Genomic DNA, 19,071 nt, shown 5'->3' with positions numbered 1-19,071 from the left:
GGTGATTGTTGTTCTGTCGCACAGTCGAGTCCGACTCTTTGCGACCCCACGGACCGAGTCACGCCAGTCCCTCCTGTCTTCCACCATCCTCCGAAGTCTGCTCAGATTTGTGTCAGTGACATCAGTAACACTGTCCAGCCAAGGTAAAGGTAGTCCCCTGTGCAAGCACCAGTTGTTTCCGACTCTGGGGTGACGTTGCTTTCACAACAGACTTTTTACGGGGTGGTTTGTCATTGCCTTCCTCAGTCATCTCCGCTTTCCCCCCAGCAAGCTGGAGACTCCTTTTCCCGACCTCGGAAGGATGGAAGGCTGAGTCAACCTCGAGCCGGCTACCTGAAAACCCAGCTTCCGCCGGGATCGAACTCAAGTCATGAGCAGAGAACTCGGACTGCGGTACTGCAGCTTTACCACTCTGCGCCACGGGGCTCTGTGGTGATGGCTGCTGCCAAAGCAACACTTCAGCCAATCTATCAGAAGCCATACTGGGCAAAAGCCTGCCACCGGGTTTTCATAGAAACTGTCCTGAACATATATGTTTGTGTGTATACAATATAACTCTCACCTGTGGATTTGTAAATCCCTTCCCCCTAGGGCTGCCAATCCCCAGTTGGGGGCAAGAGATCCCCCGGTTTGGAGGCCCTCCCCCCACTTCAGGGTCATCAGAAAGCAGGGAGGGGGGGAGGGAAATGTCTGCTGGGCACTCCATTATTCCCTAGGGAGATTGATTCCCTTAGGGTATAATGAATTGATCTGCGGGTATCTGGGGCTCTGGGGGGTGGTTTTTTGAGCTAGAGGCACCAGATTTTCAGCACAGCATCCAGCACCTCTCCTCAGAACACCCACCAAGTTTCAAAAAGGTTGGACCAGAGGGTCCAATTCTAGGAGCCCCCCAAAAAGGTTCCTTTATCCTTCATTATTTCCAGTGGAGGGAAGTCATTGAAAAGGCGTGCGGTCCCTTTAAATGGGATGGCCAGCACTCCCTTTGGAGTTCAATTGTGCTTGCCACACCCTTGCTCCTGGCTCCACCCTCCCCATGTCTCCTGGATCCACCCCCAATATCTCTTGGCTCCACCCCCAATATCTCTTGGCTCCACCCCCAAAGTCCCCAGATATTTCTGGAATCGGCCCTGGCAACCCTACTCCCCTCCCCACACACGCACCCCCCCTCCTCTTCCAAATTTACCTCCCATAGCGATAGGGAATCGGTTTGGTCTTCTCGGCCTCGATCTTGTGGAGCAACGGAGTGAAGATTCGCCAGGCCTCGCGGAGCTCATCGCTGCAGGGGCAGAGAAGACAACGTTAGGCTGGCTCGCGAGGAGCTCGGCCGAAGAAAGTGAAGAAGAGGACGGCTGAAATGTTTTTAACTGTTTGATTGTTTGCGGCAGGGGTGGCCCACGGTAGCTCTCCGGATGTTTTCTTTGCCTCCACCTCCCATCAGCCCCAGCCATCGGCCATGCTCGCTGGGGCTGATGGGAGTTGTAGGCAAAAAAAAACATCCGGAGAGCTACCGTTGGCCGCCCCTGGTTTACGGCATTTATAGACTGCCCTTCTCACAGTTGGAAGACCTCTCCCCTAAGATCAAACCCTCCCTCCAAACTGGACAAACTGGGAGTCTGGGAGAACACGGAAGAATATTTTCTCTTTTGGAATAAGCGAAATTCTGTTCAAGACAAGGTTTTATTCATTCAAATTGTCACAGCACACGTTCTAAAAAAGAATCTTCAGCGTGTTTTTGTGTGTGTGAGTAAAATGTGGTCATGTCACAGCTGACTTTGGACAAACTCCAGCAAATGGCTTTCAACTTGGCAAGCAAGGAACAGAGGTGGTTTGCCATGGCCTTCCCCTGCAGAGTCTTCCTTGGTGGTCTCCCGTCCAAGTACTGAGCCTGCTTAGCGTCCAACTTCTGGCGACCCCAGCAAGGGGCTTTCTGGGCAAGGGAGAAGCAGAGGTGGTTTGCCACTGCCTTCCTCTGCAGAGCCTTCCTTGGTGGTCTATCCAAGTACTGACCCTTCTTAGCTTTCAACTTCTGGCAAGCCCAGCAAAGGGCTTTCAAGGCAACTGAGAAGCAATTTTGCCACTGCCTTCCTCTGCAGAGCCTTCCTTGGTGGTCCCCCATCCAAGTACCAACCCTGCATAGCTTCCAGCTTATGGAGACCCCAGCAAGGGGCTTTCAAGGCAACTGAGAAGAAGAGGGAGTTTGCCATGGCCTTCCTGTGCAAATCTATCTTGGCAATCTCCCATCCGAGTACTGACCCAGCTTAGCTTCCAAAATCCGATGCTATATCAGGCTCTAGCATCCCACATCCTCAAGTCCTCAAGCGGGCGGAGGTTACGAGCATCGAGGCATTGCTGTTGAAGACGCAGCTGCGCTGGGCAGGGCGTATCTCCAGGATGGAAAACCACCGCCTTCCCAAGATTGCCCTGTATGGCGAACTTTCCACCGGCCATCGAAATAGAGGGGCACCAAAGAAGAGGTACAAGGACTCCTTGAAGAAATCCCTTGGCACCTGTCGCATCAACCATCACCAGTGGTCTGACCTAGCCTCAGATCGCAAAGCATGGAGGCACACCATCCACCAGGCTGTCTCTTCCTTTGAGAACGCACGCACAGCTGGTCTTGAGGACAAAAGGAGATTGAGGAAGAATCGTACTGCTACAGCACCAACCCCAAATCAGACTTTTCCCTGCAGCCACTGTGGCCGGACCTGCCTGTCCCGCATTGGTCTTGTCAGCCACCAGCGAGCCTGCAGCAGACGTGGACTACTGCACCCTTCTTAAATCTTCGTTCGCGAAGTCAAGCCGAGAGAGAGAGCGAGAATACCACATCCCCTCCTCTCCAGCATTACACAGCGCTAATCCCTGTGTGTACTGCTGTACACATGTACCGTTTTCAAGGCTGCCTGTCCTTAAACGCAGTGTTGTGCCCAAAATTAACCATCTGCCGCGTGTGACGAAAATATGGCCGTATTACAGTTTTCTGGGGTTTGGTTTTTTTTTTTAATTTGCAACTTTCATTCCCCCCCCCCCTTCCTCTCAAGATACGCGTGGGCAAGCTTACACAGTTACTCTGTTTGGCACTGACGTCGTTGCAATTTGGTTTGTAGAGCATTTTGGCATTTCGAGCTCTGACCGGGATGGCCCGGGCTAGCCCAAGCTTGTCAGATCTCAGCAGCTAAGCAGGCTGGATCCTGGTTAGCCCGCGGATGGGAGACCGCCAAGGAAGTTCAGGGTTGCAGCGCAGAGGCCGGCAATGGCAAGCCACCTCTGTTCGACTTTTTCCTCGAAACCCCTCCTGGGTCACCATCAATGTTCCCTCTAAGCTGCAGAGTCTTGCGAGCAAAAACTCTACGTTGTGAGCTGCTGGCATGAAAGCGGCGAGCTCCTGCATCCATCAGTGCGCTCTGGGGCCAGCCTTCCTGAGCGAAGACAAAAAGGCGTGAGCCGGAGGCTAAAGATCGGTGAGCTGGTTCACCCTCACTCAGCTGAGAGGGAACGCTGGTCGCCGCAAGTCAGCTGCAACTTGACGGCATGTAACGGACGTATCGGCAGGATGGCTGTACCATGCCACCTAGTGGTACATTGATTCGAACGGAACTGGAGTTTAACTGTGTCGGGTTTCGTCAGGTAGTGTTGTGCCTTCACTGTGCATACATTATTTTATGTTTGTTTATTTATTTATTTATTCGAGATTTATATCCCGCCCTTCCCACAAGTGGCTCAGGGCGGCTTCCAAAATTGATCAAACATGAAAATTAAACAATTTTAAGTATAAAAACAATTAAATATTTAAGCAATTAAAACCTTAAAAACCAATAACATTTCAATTACATATAAACAGATGGCTGGCCAAGTTACATCAAGTTTTCATCCTAGCTAGGTGTAAGCTAGCCGGAAGAGGGTCGTCTTACAGGCCCTGCGGAACTGAACCAGGTCCCGCAGGGCCCTCACCTCTTCCGGCAGCTGATTCCACCATGTGGGGGCCATAACGGAGAAAGCCCTTTCTCTGGTGGATTTCAAGCGGGCTTCTTTTGCCCTGGGGATAGTGAGGAGATTTTGTGTTCCTGACCTCAGTGCTCTCTGGGGAACATGTGGGGAGAGACGGTCCTTCAGGTAGGCAGGTCCCAGGCCATATAGGGCTTTAAAGGTATGTTCTGATGTCTGTGCATGTCGTGTGCTGCCCTTGTGGGAAATGGAACGGTGTGGCCAAACAAATCACTTCATATCTTGAACAAATTTACTTCAATAACCTTGAACGTATGAAGCTGCCTTCTACTGAATCAGACCCTGGCTCCATCCAAGTCAGTATTGTCTACTCAGACTGGCAGCGGCTCTCCAGGGTCTCAAGCTGAGGTTTTTCACGCCTACTTGCCTGGACCCTTTTGAGTTGGAGATGCTGGGGATTGAACCTGGGACCTTCTGCTTCCCAAGCAGATGCTCTACCACTGAGCCGCCATCCCTCCTTCTATACAGAAGTATCCTATGCAATACAAAGTGCCACAAGGCAACACATAAATAATCTCAAAGTCCAAAGAGTCTTGTAAAAAAACCACTAAGGTGTGGTCAAACCATGATAGTTCCAAACATGAACGGAGCGGTGAAAATATGGACTTTGAGATTATTTATGTGTTGCCTTGTGGCACTTTGTATTGCATAAGATACTTCTGTATAGAAGGTTATTGAAGTAAATTTGTTCAAGATATTAAGTGATTTGCTTGGCCACACAGTTGCTTTGTGTTTTGGTTTGAATTTTCGACTGTGTTCTGCTTTATTATTGCTCACATCTTGTGGGAAATGGGGTAAGACAGAAATTAAATATTACTATAATATTTACATGGCATTTTAAAAGTGTCTTCATTATGTTGGAACAGTATTCTAAGTCAATAACGTTATTTCAGTAGTTTCAGAAACGTTCGTTTCCTGCAGCTAAACAACAGGATTGCTGGTTTGGTGTAGTGGTGAAGTGTGCGGACTCTTATCTGGGAGAACCGGGTTTGATTCCCCACTCCTCCACTTGCACCTGCTGGAATGGCCTTGGGTCAGCCATAGCTCTGGCAGAGGTTGTCCTTGAAAGGGCAGCTGCTGTGAGAGCCCTCTCCAGCCCCACCCACCTCACAAGGTGTCTGTTGTGCGGGAGGAAGGTAAAGGAGATTGTGAGCTGCTCTGAGACTCTTCGGAGTGGAGGGCGGGATATAAATCCAATATCTTCATCTACCTCACAGGGTGTCTGTTGTGGGGGGGGGGAGAAGGGAAAGGAGATTGTGAGCCGCTCTGAGACTCTTCGGAGTGGAGGGTGGGATATAAATCCAATGTCTTCATCTATCTCACAGGGTGTCTGTTGTGGGGGGGGGGAGAAGGGAAAGGAGATTGTGAGCCGCTCTGAGACTCTTCGGAGTGGTGGGCGGGATATAAATCCAATATCTTCATCTACCTCACAGGGTGTCTGTTGCGGGGGAGGAAGGGAAAGGAGATTGTGAGCCGCTCGGAGACTCTTCAGAGTGGAGGGCGGGATATAAATCTAATATCTTCATCTACCTCACAGGGTGTCTGTTGTGGGGGAGGAAGGGAAAGGAGATTGTGAGCCGTTCTGAGACTCTTCGGAGTGGAGGGCGGGATATAAATCCAATATCTTCTTCTTCTTCTTACACCCAGTGTTCCCTGTAAGCTGAGTTAGTGTGAGCCAGGTCACAGTTCTTTAGCCTCCACCTCACAGATATTTGTCTTAGCTCAGGAAACATGGCTCCAGAGCAAGCTAATTGATGTAGCGGCTCACATCTTTAATGCCAGTAGCTCACAACGCAGAATTTTTGCTCACAAGGCTCCACAGCTCGAAGAGAGTAGTAGCAGTAGAAGAAGAAGATACTGGATTTATATCCCGCCCTGTACTCTGAACCTCAGAGACTGAGAGTGGTTCACAATCTCCTTTATCTTCTCCCACCCAAAACAGACACCCAGTGAGGTAGGTGAGGCTGAGAGGGCTCCCACAGCAGCTGCCCTTCCAAGGACAACCTCTGCCAGAGCTATGGCTGACCCAAGGCCATTCCAGCAGTTGCAAGTGGAGGTTCTCCCAGATAAGAGTCCGCACACTTCACCACTACACCAAACTGGCTCTCTAAGAAGATGATATTGGATTGATATCCCGCCCTCCACTCCGAATCTCAGAATGGCTCACAATTTCCTTTATCTTCCTCCCCCACAACAGACACCCTGTGAGGTGATTGGGGCAGAGAGGGCTCTCACAGCAGCTGCCCATTCAAGGACAACTCCTGCAAGAGCTACGGCTGACCCAAGGCCATCCCAGCTGCAAGCGGAAGAGTGGGGAATCCAACCCGGTTCTCCCAGATAAGAGTCCGCACACTTAACTATTACACCAAACTGGCTCTCCTGCCCTTCATTACCCAAAGGAATCTCAGAGCGGCTTACAGATCTCCTTTCCCTTCCCCTCCCCACAACAGACACCCTGTGAGGTAGGTGGGGCTGAGAGAGCTCTGACAGAAGCTGCCCTTTCAAGGACAACATGTACGAGAGCTCTGGCTGACCCAAGGCCACTCCAGCAGGTGCAAGTGGAGGAGTGGGGAATCAAACCCAGTTCTCCCAGATAAGAGAGCTCTGGCTGACCCAAGGCCACTCCAGCAGGTGCAAGTGGAGGAGAGGGGAATCAAACCCAGTTCTCCCAGATAAGAGAGCTCTGGCTGACCCAAGGCCACTCCAGCAGGTGCAAGTGGGGGAGTGGGGAATCAAACCCGGTTCTCCCAGAGAAGAGAGCTATGGCTGACCCAAGGCCACTCCAGCAGGTGCAAGCGGAGGAGTGGGGGGAATCAAACCCAGTTCTCCCAGATAAGAGAGCTGTGGCTGACCCAAGGCCATCCCAGCAGGTGCAAGTGGAGGAGTGGGGAATCAAACCCGGTTCTCCCAGAGAAGAGAGCTCTGGCTGACCCAAGGCCATTCCAGCAGGTGCAAGTGGAGGAGTGGGGAATCAAACCCGGTTCTCCCAGATAAGAGAGCTCTGGCTGACCCAAGGTCATCCCAGCAGGTGCAAGTGGGGGAATCAAACCCAGTTCTCCCAGATAAGAGAGCTATGGCTAATCCAAGGCCATGCCAGTGGGTGCAAGTGGAGGAGTGGGGAATCAAACCCCGTTCTCCCAGATAAGAGAGCTATGGCTGACCCAAGGCCACTCCAGCAGGTGCAAGTGGAGGAGTGGGGAATCCAACCCGGTTCTCCCAGATATGAGAGCTATGGCTGACCCAAGGCCACTCCAGCAGGTGCAAGTGGAGGAGTGGGGAATCAAACCCCGTTCTCCCAGATAAGAGAGCTATGGGTGACCCAAGGCCACTCCAGCAGGTGCAAGTGGAGGAGTGGGGAATCAAACCCGGTTCTCCCAGATAAGAGAGCTCTGGCTGACCCAAGGCCATTCCAGCAGCTGCAAGTGGAGGAGTGGGGAATCCAACCCGGTTCTCCCAGATACGAGAGCTATGGCTGACCCAAGGCCACTCCAGCAGGTGCAAGTGGAGGAGTGGGGAATCAAACCCCGTTCTCCCAGATTAGAGTCTGCACACTTCGCCGCTGCACCAAACTGGCTCTCGCTACCCCAAACTGAGTACTGGATGCCGCAGGAGCTTTTGTGGACTGCAGCCTGCTTTCCCAGAGCCGCCAGCACCTTGCTGGCAACGGACCCGCCCCTGTGCTTGCCCTCCGCTCCTGCCGCCAAGTCCTGGGCCACCTACCTGCGAACAAAGTGCATCTGGCTGCCGCAGAAGACGTCGAGGATGAGGCGCTCGTAGGCGTCCGGGAGCTTCACATCCTGCGGAGAGGAGAAGGGGACAAGAGCCATCAAGGGGGGGCGGAGCTGCGGCTCTCCAGGGAGCCTTGCTTACACCATCCGTTGCCATGGGTACTGAAGGGGAGAGAACCTGGGTGAAAGCTAGCTACGGGGTTCCCAGCTCTGGGTTGGGAAAGACCTGGAGAGTTTGGGGATGGAGCCTGAAAAGGAGGGGGGGGGCTATAACACCACAGAAGCCACTTTCTGAAGCAGTCGGGGTCTCTGTCACCCAGGGATCAGCTGCGATGCCAAGTCTCCAGCCGCCACCTGGAAGCTAAGCGACCGAGGTGAGAGATCTGGATCGAGGCGGCTCGGCAGTACTGATGTCGTTGGACCTGTCGGCAGCGTTCGATACGGTCGACCATCGGCCGCTGACCCGCCGTCTCGCCGACGCGGGGATTCGGGGGTTGGCCTTGCGACGGCTTTCCTCTTTCCTTGACGGTCGGGGACAAAGGGTGGCGATTGGCGGTGAACTGTCCCGGAGGCGCGCACTTGACTGCAGGGTGCCTCAGGGGGCAGTGCTTTCCCCAATGTTGTCCAACGTCTACAATGCGCTCCCTTGCCCAGATTGCCCGGAGGTATGGGTTGGGTTGTCATTGGTACGCTGATGACACCCAGCTCTATCTACTGATGGACGGACGGCCTGACTGTGTCCCAGAAAATTTGAACCTGGCGCTACAAGCCGTGCCTAGATGGCTTGGGCTGAATAGATTGAAGCTCGATCCAGTGAAGACAGAGGTACTTAGCTTGAGTCGTGGTGGTCCGGGAAGGGAAATCCTCCTACCGGCGTCTGACGGTGCGCCACTGGCAATGGCGCACAAGGTCAAGAGCTTGGGGGTGCTACTGGAGCCTGCCTTGACAATGGAGGCCCAAATAGCAGCCACTGCTAAATCCACATTTTCCATCTTAGGTGGGCAAGGCATTTGGTCCCCTTCCTGGAGCACGGTGACCTGGCAACAGTGATCCATGCAACGGTAACCTCGAGGCTGGACTACTGTAATGACCTCTACATGGGGCTGCCCTTGTGCTGAACCCAAAAGTTGCAGCTAGTGAAGAACATGGCCGCCCGGCTGTTATTGGGGCTTCCCAGGTGGGAGCACATTCAGCCAGGACTACGTGAACTGCACTGGCTGCCAATAGTATACCGGATTCGTTACAAGGTGCTGGTTATTACCTTTAAAGCCCTATATGGCCCAGCACCTGCCTACATTAGGGACCGTCTCTCCCCACATGTTCCCCAGAGAGTACTTAGATCGGGATCACAAAATCTATTAGTAATCCCCGGGCCGAAGGAGGCCTGATTGAAATCAACCAGACAGGGCCTTCTCAATCGTAGCCCCCTGCTGGTGGAACCGACTGCCAGATGAAGTGAGGGCCTTGCGGAACCTTGTGCAGTTCCGCAGGGCCTGCAAGACCTTCCTCTTCCGGCTGGCATTCAATTGGCTCGGGACCCGGTACTTAAGAGAAGTGGAAGAAGGCCGTCGCCACCAGAATAGCGCCAACTCAATATTCTGTTTTAATCATTGTGTATCTATTTTATTACCGAATGTGTAATTTTAATACTTGTTAATTTAATTCTTTGTGGGATTTTTATAAGGCCAGTTATATTTCTGCATTAGAGTAACTTTATTTGTGCTAGCTTTCAGAAGCACAATTGAGGCTAATTCATACACGGAAGCGTTGGTTTATATCTGGAACAAAGGAAGGAATTCATTCCTTCTAACTCGGTGCTACGTCTCTGATCCAGTTTGACCAGTTCCTTTGCGGCTAATTCCATAGGAAGCTTAAAGAGATGGGTAACCTGAGCCTGCTTCGGTGGGGAGGGCGGGCTAGAAATCCAATCAAATCAATCAATAAATAATAAAGACAGACAAGGGTGGCAGAGATACCAACCAACGCTTCTGTGTATGAATTAGCCTCAATTGTGCTTCAGCAGGAGAAGAGGGAGGGACAGTGGCTCAGTGGTAGAGCATCTGCTTGGTAAGCAGAAGGTCCCAGGTTCAATCCCTGGCATCTCCAAAAAAGGGTCCAGGCAAATAGGTGTGAAAAACCTCAGCTGGAGATCCTGGGGAGCCGCTGCCAGTCTGAGTAGATAAGGCAGCTTCATATGTTCATGGGGAGGGACGGTGGCTCAGTGGTAGAGCATCTGCTTGGTAAGCAGAAGGTCCCAGGTTCAATCCCCGGCATCTCCAACTAAAAAGGGTCCAGGCAAGCAGGCATGAAAAACCTCAGCTTGAGGCCCTGGAGAGCCGCTGCCAGTCTGAGTAGACAAAACTGACTTTGATGGGCTGAGGGTCTGGGTCAGTATAAGACAGCTTCATATATGATAGGGAAGGCAGGTGGCTCAGTGGTAGAGCATCTGCTCGGGAAGCAGAAAGTCCCAGGTTCAATCCCCAGCATCTCCAACTAAAAGGGTCCAGGCAAGTAGGCGTGAAAAACCTCAGCTTGAGGCCCTGGAGAGCCACTGCCAGTCTGAGTAGACAAAACTGACTTTGATGGGCTGAGGGTCTGGGTCATTATAAGACAGCTTCATATACTCATATGATAGGGAAGGCAGGTGGCTCAGTGGTAGAGCATCTGCTCGGGAAGCAGAAGGTCCCAGGTTCGATCCCCGGCATCTCCAACTAAAAAGGGTCCAGGCAAGCAGGCATGAAAAACCTCAGCTTGAGGCCCTGGAGAGCCGCTGCCAGTCTGAGTAGACAAGACTGACTTTGGTGGACCGAGGGTCTGATTCAGTAGAAGGAAGCTTCATATGTCCAAGAGCCAAACACCTAATGATGTATATGTATATATATATATATTTTTAAAAGTCCACAGAGGCAATTTCCTTAGGTCAATTTCCTAAAAGGTGCAGGTTCAGTCTCCTGTGAAGCAAATGGGACCACCGTCAGAACGCCAAGGGGAACAGGCAAACATCGACTGGTCAATGCAGATTCTTAGACGTGCAGAAAATGTCTATTTTTACTGCATAAGAGCTAAGCGAGGTATCCGCAAATTCAGAACCCGTTTTTGCCTTCCAGGCTTCCTCTAAGCTGTGCGGTAAAACACCGTATTTAAAAACGGCACATACGTAAATCGATACGCGATACGCAAACCTGGCTCCCCTCCTGCTGAAGTTTCGTTTGCTATAAATATATTTTGATCGGGACAGTTCTATTTTGGCGTTAAGAGTGATTTTATTCGTGCGACATTTCAGAAGCACGACGGAGACTAATTTATACACGGAAGCGGTGCTTTGTATCACCCGGAGGTTGGCAACCCTAAATACCGGGTGGGTCACTGCCTGGGACTGCACAGGTAAGAGTTCAGAATGCTGAACGGTCTAAGGCATCGTCCCCGTAGGCGTGTCCGTTCCTTGACGAGCACAAAAGGGAAGCGATGGTTTTTGCAGGTGTCGAGGACTGTCGTAAATCAAGCGCTGTAGAGTAGACTGTCTGAAGACAGCTCAACAAAAATAAGAGAGGGATTAGAGCTCTTAGATTGCCCATCTCTTTAAGCTTCTTGTGGAATTAGCTGCAAAGAAACTGGTCAAACTGGATTGGAGACGTAGCACCGAGTTAGAGGGGATGAATCACTTCCCTCGTGCCAGGTAATGTAAATAATCTCCAAAGCTGCTATGTGTGCTCCATCAGGAAAAAAAATTAAAAAGGGAGTTTTGGTGGATGTGTACCATTCACGTGTACACGGGGGAAACGGGGTGCCCTCTTCTCCTAAGTCTAATTTCCACCCTCGTGAAGATTGCTAATAGAAATGTGAAGAAAAGGGAGATGCAATCGTAGAACTTCAAGGCCTCATCTAGCATGGCCCTGTATGTTAAGAAAGCAAGGATGAATGGCCTCTGGGAGCTCACCTTAACAGGGTGTGGAGGGTGGGGTTGTCAGGGGGAGGGGACGGTTCCCAGCTCCAGGTTGGGCTAGACCTGCAGATTTGGGGATGGGGCCCAGGGAGGACAAGAGCCTCAGTGGGGCCCAAGGCCACAGAGTCCCCCCCTCACTCCAAAACAGCTATTTTCTGCAGAGGAACTGATCTCTGCAGTCTGGAGATGAGATGGAATTCTGGGGGATCCCCAGGTCCCACCTGGAGGCTGGCATCCCTGAACCTCAGTGGGGCACAAGGCCACAGAGTCCCCCCTCCAAAGCAGCCCTTTCCTACAGGGGAACTGATCTCTGCAGTCTGGAGGTGAGCTGGAATTCCAGGGGATCCCCAGGTCCCACCTGGAGGCTGGCATCCCTGAACCTCAGTGGGGCACAAGGCCACAGAGTGCCCCCTCCAAAGCAGCCCTTTTCCTCCAGGGGAACTGATCTCTGCAGTCTGGAGAGGAGCTGGAATTCTGGGGGATCCCCAGGTCCCACCTGGAGGCTGGCATCCCTGAACCTCAGTGGGGCACAAGGCCACAGAGTCCCCCCTCCAAAGCAGCCCTTTCCCCCAGGGGAACTGATCTCTGCAGTCTGGAGAGGAGCTGGAATTCCAGGGGATCCCCAGGTCCCACCTGGAGGCTGGCATCCCTGAACCTCAGTGGGGCACAAGGCCACAGAGTCCCCCCTCCAAAGCAGCCCTTTTCTCCAGGGGAACTGATCTCTGCAGTCTGGAGAGGAGCTGGAATTCCAGGGGATCCCCGTTCCCACCTGGAGGCTGGCATCCCTGAACCTCAGTGGGGCACAAGGCCACAGAGTCCCCCCTCCAAAGCAGCCCTTTCCCCCATGGGATCTGATCTCTGCAGTCTGGAGAGGAGCTGGAATTCCAGAGGATCCCCAGGTCCCACCTGGAGGCTGGCATCCCTGAACCTCAGTGGGGCACAAGGCCACAGAGTCCCCCCTCCAAAGCAGCCCTTTCCTCCATGGGAACTGATCTCTGTTGTCTGGAGAGGAGCTGGAATTCCGGTGGATCCCCAGGTCCCACCTGGAGGCTGGCATCCCTGAACCTCAGTGGGGCACAAGGCCACAGAGTGCCCCCTCCAAAGCAGCCCTTTTCCTCCAGGGGAACTGATCTCTGCAGTCTGGAGAGGAGCTGGAATTCTGGGGGATCCCCAGGTCCCACCTGGAGGCTGGCATCCCTGAACCTCAGTGGGGCACAAGGCCACAGAGTCCCCCCTCCAAAGCAGCCCTTTCCCCCAGGGGAACTGATCTCTGCAGTCTGGAGAGGAGCTGGAATTCCAGGGGATCCCCAGGTCCCACCTGGAGGCTGGCATCCCTGAACCTCAGTGGGGCACAAGGCCACAGAGTCCCCCCTCCAAAGCAGCCCTTTTCTCCAGGGGAACTGATCTCTGCAGTCTGGAGAGGAGCTGGAATTCCAGGGGATCCCCGTTCCCACCTGGAGGCTGGCATCCCTGAACCTCAGTGGGGCACAAGGCCACAGAGTCCCCCCTCCAAAGCAGCCCTTTCCCCCATGGGATCTGATCTCTGCAGTCTGGAGAGGAGCTGGAATTCCAGGGGATCCCCAGGTCCCACCTGGAGGCTGGCATCCCTGAACCTCAGTGGGGCACAAGGCCACAGAGTCCCCCCTCCAAAGCAGCCCTTTCCTCCATGGGAACTGATCTCTGTCGTCTGGAGAGGAGCTGGAATTCCGGTGGATCCCCAGGTCCCACCTGGAGGCTGGCATCCCTGAACCTCAGTGGGGCACAAGGCCACAGAGTCCCCCCTCCAAAGCAGCCCTTTCCTCCAGGGGAACTGATCTCTGTAGTCTGGAGAGGAGCTGGAATTCCGGGGGATCCCCAGGTCCCACCTGGAGGCTGGCATCCCTGAACCTCAGTGGGGCACAAGGCCACAGAGTCCCCCCTCCAAAGCAGCCCTTTCCTCCAGGGGAACTGATCTCTGCAGTCTGGAGAGGAGCAGGAATTCCGGGGGATCCCCCCTGGAGGCTGGCATCCCCAGCTGAGGGGCTTATCCAGGGCAAATGCCACCTGCTGAAGTTTCTTTTTCTTTAGCTGGGCAGCGCCTTCCAGTATACTTCGGCAACGACTTCTATAGCACGTTAGACTGGTTATCGCCAAGGGACTGATTCAGCGTAAATATTTACTGAAGGTTTAAGTAATGGCTTAGAAAATAAGCAGAAAAACCTCAAGAAAAATCCTGAATTCAAAACCGTAACTGCTGTACTCAAAGGCTGCCCAATTCGACATCGTGAATTTATGACTACACCATAAAATGCTTTCTGAGGCTGCTTTCTCTTCCAGGTCTCCTTCTGTGCTCAGCTTCCTTCCCCCCCCCCTTAAAAACAAAACCCAAATTGCCTTCCCCCCCCGCCCTCACAGAGACATATTTGAAAACAGGCTAGCTGTAGTTTGGCTTTCTAGTCAGTGGAGGGAAGGAAGGGGGCACCCCTGCAACCCCCCACCCCCCCAAAATTAACCTTCTACGGTCATCGTTTCCCTCATAGTCGTCAACAGGTGACAAGTATTCAAGAACAGAGGGGCAGAGCATCATAAGAACATAAGAGAAGCCATGTTGGATCAGGCCAGTGGCCCATCCAGTCCAACACTCTGTGTCACACAGTGACAAAAAAAAATTGTGTGTGTGTGTGTGTGTGTATATATATATATATATATACACACACACACATACACACACGCACACACACACACACACACGGTGGCTAATAGCCACTGATGGACCTCTGCTCCATATTTTATCTAAACCCCTCTTGAAGGTGGCCATGCTTGTGGCCGCCACCACCTCCATCACATGCCAGATTGTCACCTAACCCAACCCAAAAAGCCTAGCAGGAATGCCTTTGCATGTTAGGCCACACCCCCTAATGGCCATTGTTTCACATCAGGCTTTTTTTTGTAGAAAAAGCCCAGCAGGAACTCATTTGCATATCAGGCCGCTCCCCGATGCCAAGCCAACTGGAACTGCATTCCTGCTTTTAAAAAAAGAAAAGGGAGAAAAAGCCCTGATCCCTCTACTTCCCTGTATTTAGGCTTCCCTTGTGCGCACAGCTCCACCTCCTGGGGCAGCCGTTTTGTGATTACTTCCACCACAATTCCAAAGGTGCCCACAAGCTCAAAAAGGTGGGGACCTCTACTTTACAATGCATTCCAAAATGTTCTGCAGCTACGCAAACAGGCACATATGAAGCTGCCTTCTGCTGAATCAGACCCTCTTTGGTCCGTCCAAGTCAGTCGTCTACTCAGACTGGCAGCAGCTCTCCAGGGTCTCAAGCTGAGGTTTTTCACGCCTCTTTGCCTGGACCCTTTTTAGTTGGAGATGCTGGGGACTGAACCTGGGACCTTCTGCTTACCAAGCAGATGCTCTGTCACTAAGTCACAGTTCCTCCCTTATCATACGAACAAATGAAGCTGCCTTATAGTGGATCAGACCCTGGGTCCATCAAAGCCAGTATTGTCTATTCAGACTGGCAGCCGCTCTCCAGGGTCTCCAGCTGAGGTTTTTCACACCTACTTGCCTGGACCCTTTGGAGTTGGAGATGCCGGGGACTGAACCTGGGACCTTCTGCTTACCAAGCAGATGCTCTATCACTGAGCATCTGTCCCTCCTCATGAACGTATGAAGCTGCCTTCTACTGAATCAGACCCTCGGTCCATTCAGGTCAGTCTTGTCTACTCAGACTGGCAGCAGCTCTCCAGGGTCTCAAGCTGAGGTTCTTAACTCCTACTTGCCTGGACCCTTTTGAGTTGGAGATGCCGGGGATTGAACCTGCGACCTTCTGCTTACCAAGCAGGTGCTCTATCGCTGAGCTGCCGTCCTTCCCCAAATGAATATATGAAGCTGCCTTCTACTGGATCCATCAAAGTCAGTCTTGTCTACTCAGCCTGGCAGCGGCTCTCCAGGGTTTCAAGCTGAGGTTTTTCACACCTACTTGCCTGGACCCTTTTTAGTTGGAGATGCCGGGGATTGAACCTGGGACCTTCTGCTTCCCAAGCAGATGCTCTGCCACTGAGCCACCGTCCCTCCCCTAAGCATGGAACCAGGTGCCCAGCTTTATACAAAATTTACAATCTTCGCCTGCTACGAGTGTGAGGCTCCCGTGGGCCCTTCGCATGGGGCTAGCCCTCCCTCAACGCAGAGAGCCCCGAGAGCTCTTTGGACCTTGTAGCGGTTGCCGTAAGTGAGGTCGAGCTCCGACTCTTCCGGGTTGAAGAACATGCCGGGCTTCTTGGTCATCATCTTGGTGTAGACGGCCTCGTTGGGCTGCACGCGGATCACCAGCTCGTTGCGCTTGCACTGCCGCTGGAAGATGTCGCCTGGCACGTCCCGGAACTGCAGCCGCACCTCGGCCTTGCGCTCGTTCAGAGCTTTGCCGCAGCGCAGGACGAAGGGCACGCCTGGATGGGGAGGGTCAGAAAGAGAGAGGCGATCTCAGAGAGAGCTAGGGTCTCCCCCCTCACCCACCCCTACGGGTCACGACCGTTTCCTTAAAGCTGGAGAGTTTTGTGAGTAAAAATTCTGCTTTGTGAGCGACTGGCATTAAAGTCGTGAGCTACTGCATAAACTATTGTGCTCTGGGGCCATTTTTCCTGGGCTGACAAAAATGTGTGAGCCGGAGGCTAAAAATCTGTGAGCTGGCTCACACTAACTCAACTTAGAGGGATTCCTGATCACAATCCAAGTTCCCTCTAAGCTGCCGAGTCTTGTGAGCAAAAATTCTGCTTTGTGAGCTCTTGGCATTAAAGTCGTGAGCTACTGCATTAATTATTGTGCTCTGGGGTCATTTTTCCTGAGCTAAGACAAAAATGTGTGAGCCGGAGGCTAAAAATGTGTGAGCTGGCTCACGCTAACTCAGCTTAGAAGGAACACCGATCACAATCCAAGTTCCCTCTAAGCTGCAGAGTTTTCTGAGCAAAAATTCTACTTTGTGAGCGACTGGCATTAAAGTTATGAGCTACTGCATAAACCAGGGGTCCTCAACCTTTTTAAATAGGGGGCCAGTTCACTGTCCCTCAGACTGTTGGAGGGCCGGACTGCCGTTACGGTACAAGGCCGCGGGCCGTCAGTTCTCCGTCTTCTGCATCTCTCTCCCTTCCCCACACCACACACCCCGGCCTGGGAACTCACCTCACCTCGGTATCGCCTCACACTCTGTCTCCGCCGCCTCAGCCCAGTGCCGGAAGTGTGCGTTGCTAACGCAAGTTTAGGTCGAACGTCACTTCCGGTCTGATTTTGCCATAACCCGGCGGGCCGCATAAACGTCCTCAGCGGGCCGCATCTGGCCCGCGGGCCGTAGGTTGAGGACCCCTGGCATAAACTATTGTGCTCTGGGGCCAATTTTCCTGAGCTAAGTCAAAAATATGTGAGCCAGAGGCTAAAAATGTGTGAGCTGGCTCACGCTAACTCAACTTAGAGGGAACACCAATCACAATCCAAGTTCCCTCTAAGCTGCAGAGTCTTCTGAGCAAAAATTCTACTTTGTGAGCAACTGGCCTTAAAGTTATGAGCTCCTGCGTAAACTATTGTGCTCTGGGGTCATCCTTCCTGAGCTAAGACAAAAATGTGTGAGCCGGAGCTTAAAAATCTGTGAGCTGGCTCACGCTAACTCAGCTTCGAGGGAACACTGATCACAATCAATTTCAAGCTGCAGAGTCTTGTGAGCAAAAATTCTACTTTGTGAGCGACTGGCATTAAAATCATGAGCTCCTGCATAACTTATTGTGCTCTGGGGTCATTTTACCTGAGCTGACAAAAATGTGTGAGCTGGAGGCTAAAAATGTGTGAGCTAGCTCACACTAACTCAACTCAGAGGGAACACTGTTCACGACACCTGTGTCCGGATGTTGCTCTTCCCTCCCCTCCCGCCGTGCTCACCATCCCATCTTTCATTGTCCACGTAGACCACCGCAGCAGCGAAGGTGGGGGTGGTGGAGCCGGGCGGGACTGTCCGGTCATCCAGGTAGCCCTTCTGAGCTTCCCCCTGGCCCACCGGGTCCCCCACGTACTGGCCGAGCACCACGTTCTCCGGCTGCACCTCCGAGATACACTTGAGCACCTTGACCTGGCGGGGGGGAAAAAGAGGACAGTGTCAGAGATCTTCACAGGACAGCAAAGTGACATGGCCTAGAGAGCCAGTTTGGGGCAGTGGTTAAATGTGCAGACTCTTATCTGGGAGAACCGGGTTTGATTCCCCACTCCTCTACTTGCAGCTGCTGGCATGGCCTTGGGTCAGCCATAGCTCTGGCAGAGTTGTCCTTGAAAAGGTAGCTTCTGGGAGAGCTCTCTCAGCCCCACCCACCTCACAGTGTTTTGATTCCCCCCTCCTCCACTTGCACCTGCTGGAATGGCCTTGGGTCAGCCACAGCTCTTGCAGAGGTTGTCCTTGAAAGGGTAGCTTCTGGGAGAGCTCTCTCAGCCCCACCCACCTCACAGTGTTTTGATCCCCCCCTCCTCCACTTGCACCTGCTGGAATGGCCTTGGGTCAGCCACAGCTCTTGCAGAGGTTGTCCTTGAAAGGGTAGCTTCTGGGAGAGCTCTCTCAGCCTCACCTACCTCACAGGGTTTTGATTCCCCCCTCCTCCACTTGCACCTGTTGGAATGGCCTTGGGTCAGACACAGCTCTTGCAGAGGTTGTCCTTGAAAGAGCAGCTGCTGTGAGAGCTCTCTCAGCCCCATCCACCTCTCAGGGTGTCTGTTGTGGTGGGGGGGAGGTAAAGGAGATTGCAAGCTGCTCGGAGACTCTGATTCAGGGAGGGGTATAAATCTGCAATTCTTCTTCTACTGGGGAATCTATGCTTGTATCTTCTAGCAAAAGGGTCCCCAGATCTTGTTGAGACAGTAGAAGAAGAAACTATTGGATTTATGCCCCCACCCTATACTCGGAATCTCAGTCTCAGAGAGGCCTACAATCTCCTTCTTCCCCCACAACAAACGCCCTGTGAGGTGGGTGGGGCAGAGAGAGCTCTGACAGAAGCTGCCCTTTCAAGGACAACCTCTGCTAGAGCTCTGGATGACCCAAGGCCATTCCAGCAGCTGCAAGTGGAGGAGTGGGGAATCCAACTTGGTTCTTCCAGATAAGAGTCCGCACACTTCACCACTATGCCAAACTGGCTCTCCCAAAGCAGGCACTTTTGGAATGTCGAACTGCTGCCGTAGGGGTTTAATTACAGGACGTCGGGAGGCTCCAAGCTACAATACCCTCTTTTATTTGGAGCAACTATTTCTGAATGTGTGCACCTTGCAGATTCCAAAAAAAAGATAGAGCTTCTGGCATCTTCTGAAGCACTTCCTGTCCACAGGGGGAAAGGAAGTTTGGTGTAGTGGTGAAGTGCGCAAACTCTTATCTGGGAGAACCGGGTTGGATTCCC

General features: G+C 52.7%; 1 protein-coding gene across 1 annotated transcript in view; it reads right to left on the bottom strand.

Moving 5' to 3' along the window:
• Positions 1 to 19,071, bottom strand: part of G6PD (glucose-6-phosphate dehydrogenase) — a 64,639-nt gene that overhangs the window by 3,595 nt on the left and 41,973 nt on the right. Inside the window, exons 8-11 of the mRNA XM_060252739.1 lie at positions 17,579 to 17,765; positions 15,866 to 16,101; positions 7,723 to 7,799; positions 1,184 to 1,276 (exon numbers count right to left, since the gene is read on the bottom strand). Coding sequence (XP_060108722.1) covers positions 1,184 to 1,276; positions 7,723 to 7,799; positions 15,866 to 16,101; positions 17,579 to 17,765 — 593 coding nt within the window. The remainder of the gene's footprint in view (positions 1 to 1,183; positions 1,277 to 7,722; positions 7,800 to 15,865; positions 16,102 to 17,578; positions 17,766 to 19,071) is intronic.

Source organism: Heteronotia binoei, chromosome 13, assembly GCF_032191835.1.
Source record: "Heteronotia binoei isolate CCM8104 ecotype False Entrance Well chromosome 13, APGP_CSIRO_Hbin_v1, whole genome shotgun sequence".
NCBI lineage: Eukaryota > Metazoa > Chordata > Lepidosauria > Squamata > Gekkonidae > Heteronotia > Heteronotia binoei.
This window is presented reverse-complemented; position numbering and strand designations above follow the sequence as displayed.